At 43.7% G+C, this 17,209-nt stretch overlaps 2 protein-coding genes across 3 annotated transcripts; one reads left to right on the forward strand and one right to left on the reverse strand.

The window, feature by feature from the left end:
• The first annotated feature begins 848 nt into the window (after positions 1 to 848).
• Positions 849 to 6,355, forward strand: LOC4339405 (protein STICHEL-like 4). Its single transcript, XM_015782744.3, has 6 exons — positions 849 to 2,768; positions 3,207 to 3,426; positions 3,732 to 4,241; positions 4,868 to 5,471; positions 5,753 to 5,813; positions 6,034 to 6,355. Exons 1-6 carry the CDS (start codon positions 1,005 to 1,007, stop codon positions 6,124 to 6,126), a joined length of 3,252 nt encoding a protein of 1,083 aa, XP_015638230.1. The 5' UTR covers positions 849 to 1,004; the 3' UTR covers positions 6,127 to 6,355.
• A 5,088-nt stretch (positions 6,356 to 11,443) lies between these two features.
• On the reverse strand, positions 11,444 to 14,826 carry LOC4339406 (chaperone protein dnaJ C76, chloroplastic). Of its 2 annotated transcripts, XM_015782183.3 has the most exons (10): positions 14,444 to 14,826; positions 14,017 to 14,145; positions 13,767 to 13,896; positions 13,549 to 13,669; positions 13,365 to 13,446; positions 13,015 to 13,065; positions 12,764 to 12,802; positions 12,517 to 12,613; positions 12,236 to 12,359; positions 11,444 to 11,954 (listed from the first exon to the last, which is right to left on the reverse strand). In XM_015782183.3, exons 1-10 carry the CDS (start codon positions 14,699 to 14,701, stop codon positions 11,951 to 11,953), a joined length of 1,035 nt encoding a protein of 344 aa, XP_015637669.1. In that variant the 5' UTR covers positions 14,702 to 14,826; the 3' UTR covers positions 11,444 to 11,950. The 2 variants fall into 2 exon arrangements, 1 of the variants encoding a protein (XP_015637669.1); XR_001545739.3 differs by lacking the exon at positions 11,444 to 11,954 and having other exon boundaries at positions 11,982 to 12,359; positions 13,007 to 13,065.
• Positions 14,827 to 17,209: the final 2,383 nt, after the last annotated feature.

The raw sequence follows: 17,209 nt of genomic DNA on the forward strand, positions 1-17,209 counted from the left end.
GCAATCAGCAGTTTAGCACCTTTCCTTTTTTTAGCCTCAATACATAGCCTCGAAAAGAAAGCATAAACAAGCAGCTCTATTAGCGCCATTTTGCCACTGTTAGCGGTAGACCACTCAACTTTAGCACAAGGGTAATAATCTCGTGTCACAGACGGTCTCAGACTTGTTCAATGGAGTTCAAAATTTTAAGAAACAAGAAGTAGCTGATAGCTAGTTTCTAAAAATCTGTAGAAGTTGTGTTTTCTAGTTGCTGACTTTCAATTCATTTTTACGATTTTACATCTATAATTTTTTAGAATCTAAACAGAAATTTAAATTGTCTAGAAGAGCTTTTGTCTATTTTGGGGAGTTTCTGCCAACTACATTTTCTCCTAAAATATTCAGCTGGCATAAGCCAAACAATCTAGATTTTCACCCAAATTTTAAAAATCTTTAGTTATAGAATTCACAAAATGAATTGGAAATCAGAAATTAGGACTTCAGCTTTTCCATATTCTTATAATCTTATGCTCTCAAATATATTCGAGCCTGTTTGGGAATCTTCTAGCTACCGCAGCTTCTCTCAAGATCAGAAGCTTCTTCCAAAAAAATTTAGCTTTTGGTACATATTATGAGAAGATATAGTTATAAAATTTAGAAAATAAAATAAAAATAGAAACTAGAAAATCCAGTTTTTTTATATTGTTAAAAACTGACTATCATCTGGCCATTCTCAGCTCCCCGAAACTTACCGAACCGGCACAGTAATCACACGCGGGCGTGAGGGTGCAGATCTGCAGATGCATCCAACGGCCAAACGGCAGGCTCGAACCCTACGACTCCCCCCACCCCACGCCGCGGTCGCGGACGCGACGCGACGTCGAAAGCACGGCCACTTCGGGGACGCCACCCGAGGCCACGCCCCCCAACCCACCACCCTCCTCTTGGCCTCGCTCGCCGCGAAACGCGACGCGACGCGACGCGACGCGATGATTTAGGCGAGGAGTCCGGATCGATCGCCCGCAATGCCGGCGCCGGCGGCGACAGCGGCCGCGGGGATGGGGAGTGGCGGCGGCGGCGGCGGCAGCGGCGAGCACCACATGCGGGGACACGCGCACCTGACCAACTGCATCCACCTGCGGCACCACCACGCGCACGGGCTCGGCGCCGGGAGCGCGTCGTCGGGGCGGAGGCGGAGCCCGACGGGGTCGTCCGCGTCGGCGTCGGCCGCGCTGATGCGGGACCTGCTCGCGCTGCAGCGCTCGCGCTCGCTGCGGGACCCGTCCACCCGCCGCTCGGTGGACTCGTCGTCGAGGGTCGCCGCCGAGCCCCAGGGGGTCGGGCTCGGGCTCGGGGACGACCTCCACGACGACAGCTCCCGCCCCGGCGGCGCGCTCAAGACGCTGCTCGACCAGCTCGCGGAGAACCCGCAGCCCAAGCCGTCTCGCGGCCCGCGGCGCCGGTTCAAGGGCGGCGCGGGCCGGCGCGCCGCTCCCGCGTCCGCCACCGGCGGCGCTCTAGATCGCGGCGTGGACGGCGCCGCCGCCGTCTCGGTGAACTCCAGCTCGCAGGAGGCCGTCTGCGGCAACAAGTACCTCTTCGGCGTCGTCGGAGGCGACGACGACGACGACGACGAGTGCGGGGTGGAGCTGCAGAGGCCGCAGGCGTCGCAGGACTCGCGCAATGTGTGCGGCATCCCCTGGAATTGGTCACGCATCCACCACCGCGGCAAATCCTTCCTCGACATGGCCGGCCGGAGCTTCTCGTGCGGCCTCTCCGACCCCAAGTCGGCGTCGGCGGCGCGGAGGTCCATTGCCGCCACCTCCGCAGGCTCGTGCGGTCACATGGACGGCTCGCGTTCGCATCCGCATTTCCCGGTCACGGCGAGGCTGACCTCGACCAGTTCGGACTCAGACTCGTTGCCTCTGCTCGTCGACGGCGTGCGCAATGGCATCGGTGGCATTGCCAGGAGCTTCTCGGGGGAGCTCGGGATATTCTCGAATCAGACCAGTGAGCTTGATTCTGACCTCGCATCAGAGGCACGGTCGGGGCAGAGGTCACGGGGCTCGCATCGAGGCCGGCACCAGAGCCTCACGCAGAAGTATTCGCCCAAGACTTTCAAGGACATGATTGGGCAGAGCTTGGTGGTGCAGGCTCTCTCCAATGCCATCCTGAAGAGGAAAATTGGGTTGGTGTATGTGTTCTACGGGCCGCACGGCACAGGCAAGACATCATGCGCTCGGGTGTTCGCAAAGGCGTTGAATTGCCATTCTCCTGAGCACCCGAGGCCCTGTGATTCATGTGCGTCTTGTATCGCACACAATCTGGGCAAGAGTAGGAGCTTAGTGGAGATTGGGCCTGTTGGTAACATTGACCTTGACAGCATTGTGGATATCCTTGATAATGTGATGCTTTCACCTGTACCAACTCAGCACAGGGTGTTTATAGTAGATGATTGCAACACATTGCCACCTGATACGTGGAGTGTCATATCGAAGGTCATCGAACGTGCACCTCGGCGTGTGGTTTTTATCCTCATCAGCCCCAATCTTGATCTCCCACATATAATCGTGTCGAGGTGCCAAAAGTTCTTCTTTCCCAAACTGAAGGAGTGTGACATTGTCAACACTTTACAGTGGATTTCTACTAGCGAAGGACTAGATGTTGATAGAGATGCCCTGAAACTTATTGCTTCCCGGTCAGATGGGTCACTGAGGGATGCAGAGATGACTTTGGATCAGCTGAGCTTGCTTGGGCAGAGAATCTCAATGTCGCTTGTCCAAGAACTTGTAAGTGATCCAACAATAGTTATCAAAATTTCTTCTTTATTGAGTATACTACTGGTTTCTAATTTCAGAGAGAATTTAAATGATAGTAGTAAAACATTCTTTGTTCAAGCTATTGTAATTCTATAATTCTGAAACATGCTATTGATTTAATTATTGGGACTCTAGCATTGGTTGACATACTTAAGTTTAGCGTTGAACGTGTGCAAAATTTTGACACTTGGACCATGAAGGCGGGCTAAAGAGTACTCTGGAAAAGTTCAGTCTTTTTACTCAATTTTCGCTTTCTAAACATTGTGCGCATTCTAAATGTTGTTTACTAAACATTGTATAAATTCTAACAGTAGCAATAAAATAACCTGCTATTATATTATTGGATAAAAATACTTCATTTAAAAATTTACCTGACAATAACAACTGGACATTGTTTGCTTTGGACAGGTCGGCTTGGTTTCTGATGATAAATTGGTTGATTTGCTTGATTTGGCACTGTCTGCTGACACTGTGAACACCGTGAAAACTTTAAGAGATATTACTGAAACAGGTGTTGAGCCTTTGGCCCTGATGTCTCAGCTTGCCACAATAATTACTGACATCCTTGCTGGCACCTATGCATTCACGCAGGAAAGGGTTCGAAGAAAATTCTTCAAATGTCCAACCTGTAAGCAATATCACTCCCTTTTTATCACTCTCTTCAGATGGATTTATAGTTGGGTTGATCCATCCATGAGTCATGTATTGTAAAAGTCATGCTCTAGCATTTTTTTCTCACCAATGTATTGTTATCCTTTTATAGATCTGGCTATACTAGTACATATTTTATTTACGCCTTTCCTTTATAGAAAGAATACATTGTTGACTGGGCTAGTAGTACGTGGATCGCTGATCTCTCCTTTTTTAGTAGCATTCATGTTACCTAAACATTCTTCTTCCACACAATCTAACATCTTAATATATGGATTACAGTATCAAAAGATGACATGGAAAAACTACGCCAGGCCTTGAAAACACTCTCTGAAGCTGAAAAACAGTTGAGGGTCTCTAATGATAAGATGACGTGGCTTACAGCTGCTCTGCTTCAACTTGCTCCTGATAAACAATATGTTCTGCCGAGTTCATCCACAAGTGCAAGCTTTAACCAGGGCCTGCTTACCTGCCCTGAGGGGGACATAGGAAGGAGCACTGCTATAGATCACACTAACATATATGCTGGTCCTCATGGTTTACCAAGAAATGCTAATCTGGGGGTTGATTCTGACAACAACATGGCAGGCACCCGGAGAGGAAAGGGACCTGGTGAACATACACCAGACAACCATGTATTATTAGCGCGTGCTACTAGAGTGAATTTATCTAGATACAGAAAAAGTGACAATGAGATGATTTGGCAGGCTGTACTAGAGCATATCCGATCAGATTCAGTGAGAAAGATGCTGGCTAAAGAAGCACGACTGATTTCTGTCAGCCTAGGCACAGGCAAGATATTCCTTCTTGCTCATTCTCTGTATATTACTAGTTATATCATGTCTAAATTTCATTGCAGAATACATCCAAGGATGACCTATTATTGTTTTAAGTAATGCGATGGATAAATATGCTGTTTCATAAGTAATCAAGCAATAAGATAGAATGGCTTGCTATGTGTGCCTGTAAACATCTCAACCGTTGAAATTTATTGAAGTAAAGGTGCCTGATACCTCTAGTACCCTCCAAACACCATAAATCGCTTTGTTCAAGTAATATGCGTCAATCTTGGTGCCTAGGCCATGTAATAGTACATGTTTTCTATACTATAAGATATATCTACCTCTCATTTCTCAATACCGCATACCTCCCAAGGACCATAAAATATCTCATGTAAATAAAATAATATGCATCTCCACATGGTGACTAAATTTTCATGCTAGAATTGATGAGAGCAAGTTTAAAACTTTGTTGATGTTATTAAGACACACATAGCCCCCCAAAAAACTAAGCATGCCAGATTCCTTGAAAACGTGTAATATGTTTTGTTTTAAGAATATTGTGTTGGCGAAATAATAGCTACACTGTTTCCATTTTCCAATATATCTTGCTTCTAACACTTAGTTCTTTTCCTCCAGCACCAACTGTGCAACTAATGTTCAGCTCTCGTGTGAATAAATCCAAAGCTGAGAGGTCAAGGGAACAAGTTCTACATGCATTTGAGTCTGTCCTTGCTTCTGCTATAACACTTGAAATCCGGTACGAACCAAAGGATGATGCAAGGGCAGGTCATGTTCCAGCTATTTCACCGTATCCTGAGGATAGCACTTCCAATGTGGCATTAAGGAGGTCTTTCACTAGACATAGTTCCGCTTCTTCCAGAGGTGAAAACTTAATTAGGAGACTTCAAAAAGACAACGTGGTCCATGGTGCTAATTCAAATCAGACACGATGGGTGCAATCAGATCCACATATATTGACTGAAGGTGAAATTATAGAAGTAGGACCTTCTCAAGTGGACTGGCATAGTGAACCAAATAACAGCGCCGGTGTCAGAAAAGAAAACATAGTTCTTCAAGGACGAGAAGTTGTGAATAATGAGCATGGCCGACAAAACAGCATAGTAAGGGGCAAGGTATCTCTTGCTCATGTCATTAACAAGGCAGAAACTTGTTCACAACAAGGAGGTTGGTCTAGACAAAAAGCTATGTCGATTGCAGAGAAGCTAGAGCAAGAGAATTTGTAAGTAGTTCTATGCTACTCTCTTGTACTAGAGGAGTACTTTTTTCAGCAGATACTCTGGAGGGGAACAGATGATACCCAAATTAAAAAAAAATAATATTGCACTAAAACAAGCACTTGATACAGCACTGCACATATTCAGTAGTTTATGAAAAATTTTTAGAGCTGCAAAGTCTTATTTTATCCTAGAAATTTTCCACATGAATAGAGCTATCAAATAGGATTCATCCACATTATATAAGAAGCTTGGGTATGATTTTGGATTATTGATCTATTTGCAGGAGATTGGAGCCTAAGTCGAGTTTACTTTGTTGGAAGGCTTCAAGCACTACTAGACGAAAGGTAATGCTAATAAACATATGCCAAATAGAAACAAAAGTACTTTGTAAAAGGGTATTCTTTAGCAATACTCAGTTTAGTACTAAAAGAACAGCTGCTGTATGTTATATGGCATATAACATTTGTTGCTGATCAATTGATGATAATATGCTAATCCTGTTTTCTCATAATTCCTCTGTATGCGGTGATCTTTTCTCACACATGCTGACCATTTTCACTGCAGCTCTCTGCATTGAAGATGAGGACACGAAGATCACGGGCTCTATCAAGACTTGCCTTTTGTGGAAAGTGTATTTCAACTAAGTCTCCAAGATGAAACATTGACGCTGAGAACCCCTAGATTTTACATGTAGCTAACTTATATGCATAATTTATTTCATGTAACTGTAGCGATCTGTAGGCGAGTAGATTCTTCTGTATATCGTTTTTTTGACATGCATGTAGAAGAGAGAAAAGAAATGTCACAAGTTTTAATTATTCTCCAAGAAATATTTGAAGCCAGCGACTCTTGCTCTTAACCATATCAATAAACCCTATTTGTCCTATTTCTAATCATGCAGAGCAACTGCAGGAGCGATTGCCTGCTGTGAGAACCATCCTGAGTAAACCTGCAGCAAGGCAGTCCATTATTATCATATTCAGTGACAAAAGCGAGCTAATGTGAAGTTCTGAACATGCATTGCGAAATGAGATTGCATTATGGGACGAGAACTGCATGGCTGTGTTGGTGAATCGCAGGGCAATTCTCCTTTGGCACGCATGGCTAGCTAGAGATTTTTCACCGCATGCCTTGCCTCCGTACGTGCCAAAGGAGAAACCGCCCTGTAATTCGCCGGTCGCACACTGCATACTGTGGCTGAATCTGAAATCCTGAACCTTAACATTTCTGAATTTTGAAGCTCTCTTGGAAGAACCTTTTTTTTTTTTTTTTGGTGCTGCAAGCTCTCTTGGAAGAACATGGTTGTGCCTTGACCTCGCTTATATAGCTCGCCATCGGCCTCGAGATATGGATCTAAGATGGCATATGCTCCTTGGCAGAACGAGGACTATTCGAGAGGAACAACCGAGCCATGAACCTTTATTTGCCGATGCACCATCTCTTGATCTCTCTTTCAGGTTTCCTTTGGAATATTGTGCTCCAGCAATGGTCCTCCCTGTCGCTCATCTGCATGCCTATCTACTACTAAAAGCAACCTGCCTTTCTTGATCTTCAGTAGATCAGTGATTGTGATTCTAAGCTTTGCGTTGGCCCTCGGCAGCCACGAGCTCAAATTGTTCTCATGGTTTGAATTGAGATGATGGTACTGCTACAGGGTACATTCCATTGGATATTTGGATCTTCCTCTATTCGAGAGCATGCAGTTGCTGGCCTTTTCTCTGAAGGAAACACCGTACATAAAGGTATGGCACCTCTTCAGCAATGACCGGCTAGCATTCGTTCCTTTTCATCAGCGATGGTGAATTCATGGTGAAATTTGCTAAGTCCTTTTAATAGGAGGTCAATACATAAGTTTGGATACACGACCTGAAATTCTTCAGCTGTAATTCTGTAAACAGGAGTTGAGATTTTTTGGACATTGTATCAGGTCTGAAAGTGAAGCTCGCATGCTCTCTGAACATCTTCGATATTTTCATTTAGCAAAGAGAGAAATACCTGCACTTCTGGATGCAGATTTAAGTTAAACGGAATATGCGTGTTACACAAGGAAAAAAACAGTTCGCATTACTTGTTCTTGAACACCAATTGAGGGCATAATGCTTCAGCAAATCAGCACTGCTACATTTCTCCGACCTTCCAGCTGCTTTCTGCATGCAGGCTGCAGCATTGCAGCCAGCATATGCTCTTAGCCAGGTATATCCAAGAGAGAAGAGGTGATCAAGAACATGATAATTGAAATGAGCAACTACTGACGCTGTGAGGCTGAGACGGCGTTGCACCTTATCGCCACTTGTAGATACACCAAGAGGATCTGGCACCTCGTCGCTAGATGGGTGGGCTATCAGCAGATGGAGCCGAACTAATGGGAGGAAGCCCAGTCAGTCCAACAGTGGTTGGAGAACCTTGCAAATACGCCCAACGCCCCGAAAAAGGGACTTCGATCGCTCATCCTGTTAGTTGGGAAATTTGGAAAGAGAGAAATATGCTAATCTTTGATCACAAAGAGATGGCAACGTGTTTCCTTCTAACGAAAATCAAAGAAGAGGCTAGCTTTTGAGATTTAGCAGGGGTTAAGCGGTTGCGTTAGTTAATCGCGTACTCTGTATAGTATATAGCTATAGTGATTCTCTTTTTTTTTTCCTTTATCCCTAGGAGTTGTATTTTCTCCTGCTCTATTCAATGAAAAGGCACTCTCGCGCTGTTTTCCATTAAAAGAAAGAGAAGAAATGAGCAACTACACCAGCCGACACCAACACAATGCAGATCGCCCAGCGCAAGATCGAAAACGAGCAGTCGTCAAATGGAAACTGAAACAGTTAGCTGCGCAAAAGTTTAATCACAAAAATCGGGGCCGTTAAATATCTTCAGAAGTTCAGATATATCATATATATTGTGCTACGAATAATGCCGATTCGATCTCCTCGCGGTGCTTGCGTGACTATGCTGGCCTCTCTGCACGCTGCCTATAAATACGATGAGAATTCGAATCCTCGGAGAAGCAGATATAGCTAGCTATACATGCATACAGGCAAAGACCAGCGAGGTGTCTCTGACTTTATGGGGCCCATGCATTACTGGGCAGGTCTCCCTTGGCAGTGGCCGATCGAGCTGATCAAACCACGCAAAAGCCACTGCCAAAGGAGACTTGCCCAGCAATGCAGATTTGAGGCCACAAAGATCACATTTTATTTCCCTTGTAATCATATTACCATAGTGCGCAGAGATGTCGTCGTCCTCGGCTGCAGATCGGTCTGCATTTCTTTGCTTCTTCTGCATGCGATCGAGTCGTCGTCTGGACTATACTATCGGCGACGCATCACGCATTCTGCATTCAATATTCATGCCGGCCGGCGTGCTGATTCCCGGTCAATAACATGGACGAACTCGATCACTGCATGCTGCATGCATGATGCATTTGGCTAACGCTGTGTTTAGTTCGTCTGTTCCTGTGCCACAATTTTTTAAAGTATATGGACATACATTTAAAGTATTAAACATACACTAATAACAAAACAAATTACAGATTCCGCCTGTAAACTGCGAGACGAATCCATTAAGCCTAATTAATCCATCATTAGTAAATATTTACTGTAGTACCACATTGTCAAATTATGGCGTAATTAGACTCAAAATATTCGTCTCGCAATTTACATGCAAACTGTGCAATTATTTTTTTTTCTCCACATTTAATGCTCCATGCTTATGTCCAAACATTTGATGTGACAGAAAAATTGAAAGTTTGACGAAAAAATTTTGAATCTAAACACAGCCTAAGTGCAAATTGGCATTTCATTTAGAGGTTGTCGAACATACTTTTTTAAACACTAAATACCCATGCTTTATTATGTATAGAATAAAATATATAATATGCCATAGACATATTTGCTTATTTGAATATATGATGAATAAATATGAGACTATTATATAATATTAGAAAATATCATGAACTAATTTATAAAAAAATACAAAAATAATGGTGGTATCCACCACTGTTTTCTATAATAGTATATAGACTCGCACTAATCTATACTACTTTAAAGATGTTGGTGGTGGTGAACTAGTGATGCCATCACCACCCTAACTACCATATGAGGCCCGTGAAAAGTGAGGAGAAAACTTTACATTTTTCCTATCCACGCAAGCAAATCAACCCCCCCAAAAAAATGTTAATCAAACACTCTTATTATGGAATTCTTCGTCGCTCTATGATGTACTATTAGACGATAAGAATAACTTATTTTAGAGACTTCAAAAATATATAGAATGAACTATTTTTTTTTAGAAAAAATCCATTGCAATGCCATGGCATTATGCTAGTTTACAAAAGGTACAAAAGTAGTTGTGGTGGCATCACCACTCTAGTGTCTTTTATAGTACTTTGGATGTCCTATAATAATTGTATTTCTATTATTTGAATTTGTCTCAAAATAATTACTGCAACAGAGTATTAATGGTCTCATTAATCACTTCTCATTTAAATTTCTCCATATTTTACCCTTAATTACCCTTCCACTCTTATCTATACACTATTTAGTAAGAAAAATCATAGTATTTCGCTTCTTAAACCTTATAATATGTACTAAACAATCTAGAATTATAATTATTCTGTGACGAAGGTAGTAGCATAGATACAAAATTTTCTGAGGAGGGGAAATAAAGTCTCAACATGTAAATCTGGCCTATTCAACATGTTCAGATCAGATATCTTCGCAAAAAAGTTGCTTTAAAAAGTTATATTAAATTATTTTTCAAGATTTTTAGCTAATACTTAATTAATCTCACTATAATTGAATCTCACTATGATTGAATGCTTTGTTTTTTTTCGTCGGGAGGCAGGTTGGGAACTTGCGCTCCCAAACGCAGCCTAAGTCCTGTCTTATACTGAACCAAATTTTTAACGTTTGGAACGAGCCCGTGTTTGTGTGTTACTGTCCGTCACTCCGTGACACGCGCCGGAGGGTGATCAAAGCCGAGAACAGCACGTACGTACGCGTACCGCCTGCGCCAACCCCCACGTACGCCGCGCCCAGCCTGCTGTGCTGCCCGTCGATCGATCAACCGACCGATTCCACCGATCTCTCGCGCGCGCGCCTACGTACGCCACGCGCAGAACGCTCCCGCTCGCGTCAACCTTGTATTGCAGCCGCATGAGCCTGAAAAACACGTGAGTACCCCGCGCGGGGCGCGCGCGATACGTACGAGTAGTAACCTGTAGAAGGACGAGGATCTTCTACCATAATAACATTATCATTACAATCACAATCACTAATACGTGGGTTTCACTTTTCTATCGTTTCACACAACAGTATATATAATGGTAGTGTCATTATAATAGATAGAACTCGTGTACATCAGCAAACGACCGGTTTCACCGATCTCGCCCTTGCCGCGCGCTGCTCCGCCTATCTTGCCGCTGCACGTACACACAAAAGAAAACGTGAGCTCGATCGAGTGCCCCGATCGGGCGAGTCCCCGCGAAACACGTTTATCGAGTTCGGGTTTTCACAGCGCGCGTCGTGGCGCCTTTGCTTGCCTAACCTTGGCAGGCGCATGGATCTGATCGATCGACGAGCTGCATCATGCATGGGCAAATAGGGCAATGCAGTGCGGACGTGCGGTGGGAGTGGGACGGGTTCAGCGCAGGAACCAAGAAACCGGCAGCGAACATGCTCATGGATATCCCTATTCCTTCTCTCTTTTGATCTCGCATGCGGGCACTTTTTCCCCTTGATTCGATCCTTGTTTTCCAGTGGTCTCAAGGGGAATCAATCTGCAAAATCCTGCCTTTTTTCTGAAGTAGCACACGATCGAGGCCCTTTGAGCCTGTCCGACAGACCGGTGATATGTCCAGCTCTGGGTGGTAGCTGCAGAGGCTTCCTGGAGGCTGGAGATCAGCTTGCTACTAAATTGCGTTGTGTACTGCTGCATTATTATGGTGATGAAATGACCTGTGTGACTGAAAGTCTGAAACCAGTGGAGAAAATCAGATTGAGCTAGATTTCTCAGCAGATATTTGATGCTACTTAACTTTACATGGTCTGGACAGCAAGAAGCTAGGCTAAGAATAAACGGGGAAGTAGCCCCATGACCTAAAAAGATTGGAGATATATGCACTACAATGATCTCTCCATTTCAGACTTTGTTCCTGTAAGTGGGCACAATCTAGAGAGCAGGCATTGTCCTACAGTATATCCTATCAGCCTCCGTGTGCCTTTGCAGGAGGAGCAGAGAAAGGCCGTGTAGCTGCAAAAAGCCTTGCTGCCTTTCACCATGCAGGAGCGAGTATAAATATCACTGCACAATGATCAGTGAACTGTGCGCTCTACACATGAAACTAAATGTGGCACACGGATAGAAATAGGTTGAGACCATGAGATGTGCAGCTGCATTGCTGGGCAAGTTGTCCTTTGGCAGATGTTGCAGTTCATCATCGATGCCTGGGGGTTACCAGACTACTGCCAAAGGAAATTTGCCCCGGAATTCATCTGCACAAACACACACAAGAAAAGATGGATCTTCAGGATGTATACCATTGTTGAAGGAGAATGTGCACATATTCATCTTTTACATTCCGAATGTTTAACTATTGACGTTTGTATTCTACAGGTTATTGTTATCAGCTATATATTACAAATGAAAAATGAGGAATTGGGAGAGAGCAATCTACATGTCAGCTCTCTTCAAACAATAAGGCTATATGTACAGGTGACGAAATGCTATCAGATAACGTAAGCAGGATAGAAATATTTCTTTGTTCTGCTATTACTCTTTATTGCCCGCTGCCTCTGGAAGTTTGTACTCCGGTGGCCTGTCTGCGCCTTTTCTCGAGTATTCTCGCCATCTCCTAGCAGCAGCAGCTGCTCTCTTCGCTCTCTCTGTTCCTTCTTCTTCTGATATCATCAGCAAATCTCAATCGGATTCAGAAATACAAGAATGAGCAATAATTATATTTTTGGTAACAACAATTATATTTACACAATACATGCTGGTCTGCATGGTTACCATGCAAGGTATTTCTAACAAACTGTGTTATTTGTTTTAGCTTACCATTTCCTTGGTATCGAGTTGGGGATCCCCAGATATCAGTCCAAGAACTACTTATATCTGAATACTTTTTGTTTGTCATCCGTGTCCTAATTTTTTCCTGTAACAAAATAAAGGTTTACATAAAATGTTTAGTTTACAAAACAATGACCCATTTGCAAAGATACAAATAGGTAAATGATAACGAAATCCTTAAAAACATCTAACTCTATGAGAAACACAAAGATGACGAAGGGGGAAGGAACCATACCAAAACTTTTGACTGTCTCTTTTCCCAACGCACGCTAGCCTGTTAAATAGAAAATATCTTAAGAACAAGTAAAATTAACAACATAGAGAAGTATTATGCATAATATAATCTGTATGCTTAAACAAAAGTATGCTTTATCTATACTCTATTAGCCTTAACATAGACATGGAAGAAAGAATCTTGAGGATATGCAAACAGAGAAATTTAGATAGTACATGCCAAATTTACATAATAAAGACATACAAATTTACCAATCGGAATACATCAACTGAAACTCCCATCCCAGCACTCATCAGCCCAACCTGTTCAAAATTGAAATTCCCTTTAGTGTACTACTAGGCTATTAGGAGAAAACAAGATAATATCACCTGTAAAATATCACTTGAGTTCCAGAAAAATGCTAACAGAAAGAAAGGAACAGGGATATAAGAAACTTTCTTGTGCACCGTTTATTTTAACTAGGAGTTTTTGTGATTACATCTATGTTATAGAAGTTAACCATAAGGTCCTAAACTCCTAATAATCAAACCAAAGAACTGGAGATTTATATGACCACAAAAATATACCGTACATCTAAATAACTGAAAGAAGGATTACTTACATTCACCCGCTCTATTCTCCGCATTTCATTCTCAAGGAGAGAAAGCTGTGCAGCAGAAGTCCAGTGAATACAGTTGACTGGGCTGGACATGGAAATATAACACACATGAATAACACATTCAGTAATCTGTTATGAACAGATAAACAGTCCTAGTATTATGCTGGGTTGGGTTTCAGAGCATCACCAACTATCAATGGCCTCCTGAATTAGCTCTGTGCTACCCGATTGGGAATATACTCTTGACCTCCCATAATCCTCCTCGATTCTAAATACATTGGGGCACACATTGGCACAATATTTGCATCCTAAATCCACATCAACAAGGTGAAATATATCAAATCTCTTTATGAAGAACCAAATAGCATCTTTTATAGCTCTATTCATACCAAAAAATGTCAGTACCTATGCAGGTAAACTCATCAACGAACACCTGATCCTTGGGTGCACTGTCATCGAAGAAAGGGTTGGTCGCGGTTGCTGTATACCCATGGATTTCATCATACACTGCACGCTGCACCGGATCACTCAGCACCTGCTCTTCAACACCTCATGTTAGCGTTTTGAACAAAAAAGAATTCAATGCAAAACACATCTTCCAAGACAATTGCCATATGCAATCACAAGGACCCAAGGTTTCATTGAAGGGTTTTACCGTGTAAACCTCGTTGATGAACATGCAGAAGTTTGTTACTTCGGGGTTGTCCCCACTGAGGTCGGGATGGCACGCTTTCATGCAACTGTAGTATGCTTTCTTGATTTCCTCAGGGGTTGCATCTGGCATCTGGAGATGCAAAAATCAGGGGTCATTATTAGCAGCAAATCCGTCGTCTCAAAGGAAAACCACTATCAGAGTATCACTCATCACTCATCAGAAGTTCAGAACAATTGTCTGAGTCCACTCTGAAAAAAAGAAGCATCTTTCCTCCCTCACCAAAAGTAGGATTTTTTTTTTTACAGAGAAGAAATTGATCTCTAATGATTCCAGTCTAAAATGCACAGTTCTTCCCTACTAACCTAATAAACTGTAAACCGAAATTATTGCAAAGGAATTGTTCAACAGAATGTTCCAGAACACTCACGACGCCAAGAACGGAGTAGAAGTCGTCGGCGACCTCATCCTCCGCGCTGCCGTACTCAGCTTCCGCCGCATAGGCACAGCTCCTAAGGTCTCTCCTTCCCCCCGTGCTCCGGCTCCGGCGGCCGGCCGTTCTTGCGAACCTAGCTGAAACCAACGGCCGGGTGCGGCGAGGAGAGCAGGGGATGGGCGGCGACGGCGAGGCTGTGCGCAGCGTCGCGAGCGATTCGGCCAGCAGCGGTGGCGAGGGTAGCGGAGCCATTGGGCAGCGGCGGCCTTCTCCAACTCGATCGGAATCGAATCGAAGGCGGCGGCGGCGGCGGTTGCCGGTTGGTTCGTTTCTTGGCGGTCTACGTCGTTTTAAGTCGGGGCACCACTAATTCTTCTGGTTCAGGCTGCCTAACTAAGCTGTTTTTACACGCTGGGACTTGCGGCTATTCATATTTCAATATTAGGGATTCTTAATAAATTCTACCATGGAAATTCCAAAAAATAAAAGAGAGAGACATGCTTTGCCTGGCTTGGCTAGCTTCTCGTTGACATATAAGACATAGCTAAATTAAGGTTTTAGAATTGATTTACAAGTATTTTTAAACCTAAGCCAAACGTTGCTGGTTTTATTTTAAGTACCAGAGAAATTATACATAATCACTAAGGGTGACAGAAAAAGCAAAATGAAAAACATAGTAAATCAGACAGCAACAGAGCTTGCTAACACACTACTCTCTCTATGTCTTTCGTCCCGATACAATACATAATTTTATGGCAAAATTTGCTACAGACACTTAAAAAATGTACAATTTACTAGTAGACATTATAAAAACATGTCACGGCTAAAAGATACTTAAAAATTGATAATTTGTTGGATGACACTTTCGACTCAATTGGAGAGAGAAATTTTTCAAAAAAACAAGGATGCCTCTATGGTCAAAATATTTTGAGCTGAAACTAGAGCTAAGATGGAATATAATGTGATGGTAAATTTAGAGTTGTATAATTTCTAAATTTTTACTATAGCATCATGCAGTTTGAAGCATGTGGTTTTAGGGGCATTATTATCTTTCTTAGAAATTTATCGATCCAATTGAACCGAAAGTGTTCTTGTCACACCCCAATCCGGCACCGCCGTACAACGGCACCTGACAGGAGCGTGTCGTAGGAAAAACGACGTGAACCGCTTCCTACGAAACCGTGATCTCAGTACCAGTCCCAGGACATAGTGCTGGTACCCATGGTGACAAATATGAATCATTGCAATCCTTAAAATAAATAGAGGACTTATTTACCTTAACTTAGGTTGCAGCTTAGAACGGCCCGAGAATGCAACCGACGACGCGGACGAGGAAACACCAACAGCAACAGCGGCAGCGGAACCAACGAACTAACACCCAACACCACAGGCGACGGCTGGGAACCAGGACGAAACCCTAATCTTCACTTCACTTCATCTTCACTTCAAGGCAGAGGAACTATATATATTTATATAGAGCAAGGGTGAGTACTTTCGTACTCAGCAAGTCACGGGAATTTAGGTGTTTAATGCAAGCTTGGAAGAGAGGTAAGGTTGTTTTGCAAATCTTTTGTTTGAAAGCATTTTGGAATCACTAAGTGATTTACCTCCTTTTTTTTTAAGTTTGGGTCGAAAAGAGACTTGCGTCTTGATTCGACTTTAAGAGATGCTTTTCAACAACTCGAATGGTAATGTACCGACCTCCCGGGTCAGATCATTACTTATCGGCTCCCAGAGCCATTTCACTTGATTAGGCGGCTCCCAGAGCCTTTTTCATTTTCTCGGACTCCCAGAGTCCAGCTGCCCAGCAGCAAAGCAATCCGCTTCCCCTCGGGAAGCCTAGTCTATGATGCCCGCAGATATCCCGAATCACACAGATTCGTTTCTGACCACTCAGGTCATCCATCTGCCACATAGGCTGATTCTGGTTACGATTCCCACACCACAACAACTTTTCACAAAGCACTGGTAAACAAATCTACGCAACGGGAACTACCTCACATCCGCCCATGACCGTGGGCACGACTGTTCGAACAGTTAGTTAACCTCTGCAGAGGGGTACACTTTACCCACAAGACACGAACTTACTCCAGACACTGGCCGGTGTCAGAGGCGCGCGACAAAGCCTTTCCCAAGCCGACCCAGGGTTACCTCATGCCACATAGAAGGATCAAATCCTCACATAAACATAAGCCATTTTAGGCATTCACAAATCAACTCCAACCACCTTGATCGGTAAGTAAGCAAGCTTCTCGTCCTTGCCTTACCAGGAACCCGGTTTGTCCGACCCCGCCCCGGCGTTCCCAACTATTGGCATGCGAGGTTTCCCTGAACCAACTAGTTACTTAGCCAGGGTGTCCCATTCCACCTTGTGGTTGTACTTTGATTATGCTCGATGAGTTTCCCACAGGAATCGGCCCTTATATGCGAATACGGGACAGCGCCACGTAGGCACGGCTCCCGCATCGCGAGTTTTCACAATTCATTTTATTTTTAAACACACCGACACCTCAGGTCGGGTTTTCAAGGCTTCTCAAACCCATTTCCCAATTTTCGACAATCAACGGTGTATGTGGGATAATTGGTATACACGCTCAAAGAGCACGGATACCGAAGTACCACAAGGGTGGAGCGACAAGGAATCAGGGTAGTACATCCTACAGGAATTAGTGCGACTACTGGGTAGGTCCGTCGGTTTGGCGTGCAAACCGAGGCCAAGCAAGTTAAGTGTGATTCTACTAATGCAAGTTGCAAACAAAA

The sequence above is a fragment of the Oryza sativa genome, chromosome 5 (assembly GCF_034140825.1).
Source record: "Oryza sativa Japonica Group chromosome 5, ASM3414082v1".
In the NCBI taxonomy this organism is placed as follows: domain Eukaryota; kingdom Viridiplantae; phylum Streptophyta; class Magnoliopsida; order Poales; family Poaceae; genus Oryza; species Oryza sativa.

Bases quoted from the DNA above. Each gene is read 5' to 3' on its own strand.
- LOC4339405 (XM_015782744.3), top strand. From the start codon at position 1,005: ATGCCGGCGCCGGCGGCGACAGCGGCCGCGGGGATGGGGAGTGGCGGC. The intron at 3,427-3,731 runs GTAAGCAATATC...TATGGATTACAG, and splicing joins ATTCTTCAAATGTCCAACCT to TATCAAAAGATGACATGGAA. The intron at 5,814-6,033 runs GTAATGCTAATA...TTTTCACTGCAG, and splicing joins CAAGCACTACTAGACGAAAG to CTCTCTGCATTGAAGATGAG.
- LOC4339406 (XM_015782183.3), bottom strand. From the start codon at position 14,701: ATGGCTCCGCTACCCTCGCCACCGCTGCTGGCCGAATCGCTCGCGACG. The intron at 14,146-14,443 runs GTGAGTGTTCTG...TTGCATCTCCAG, and splicing joins TCTACTCCGTTCTTGGCGTC to ATGCCAGATGCAACCCCTGA. The intron at 13,670-13,766 runs GTACTGACATTT...ATGTGGATTTAG, and splicing joins TGATGAGTTTACCTGCATAG to GATGCAAATATTGTGCCAAT.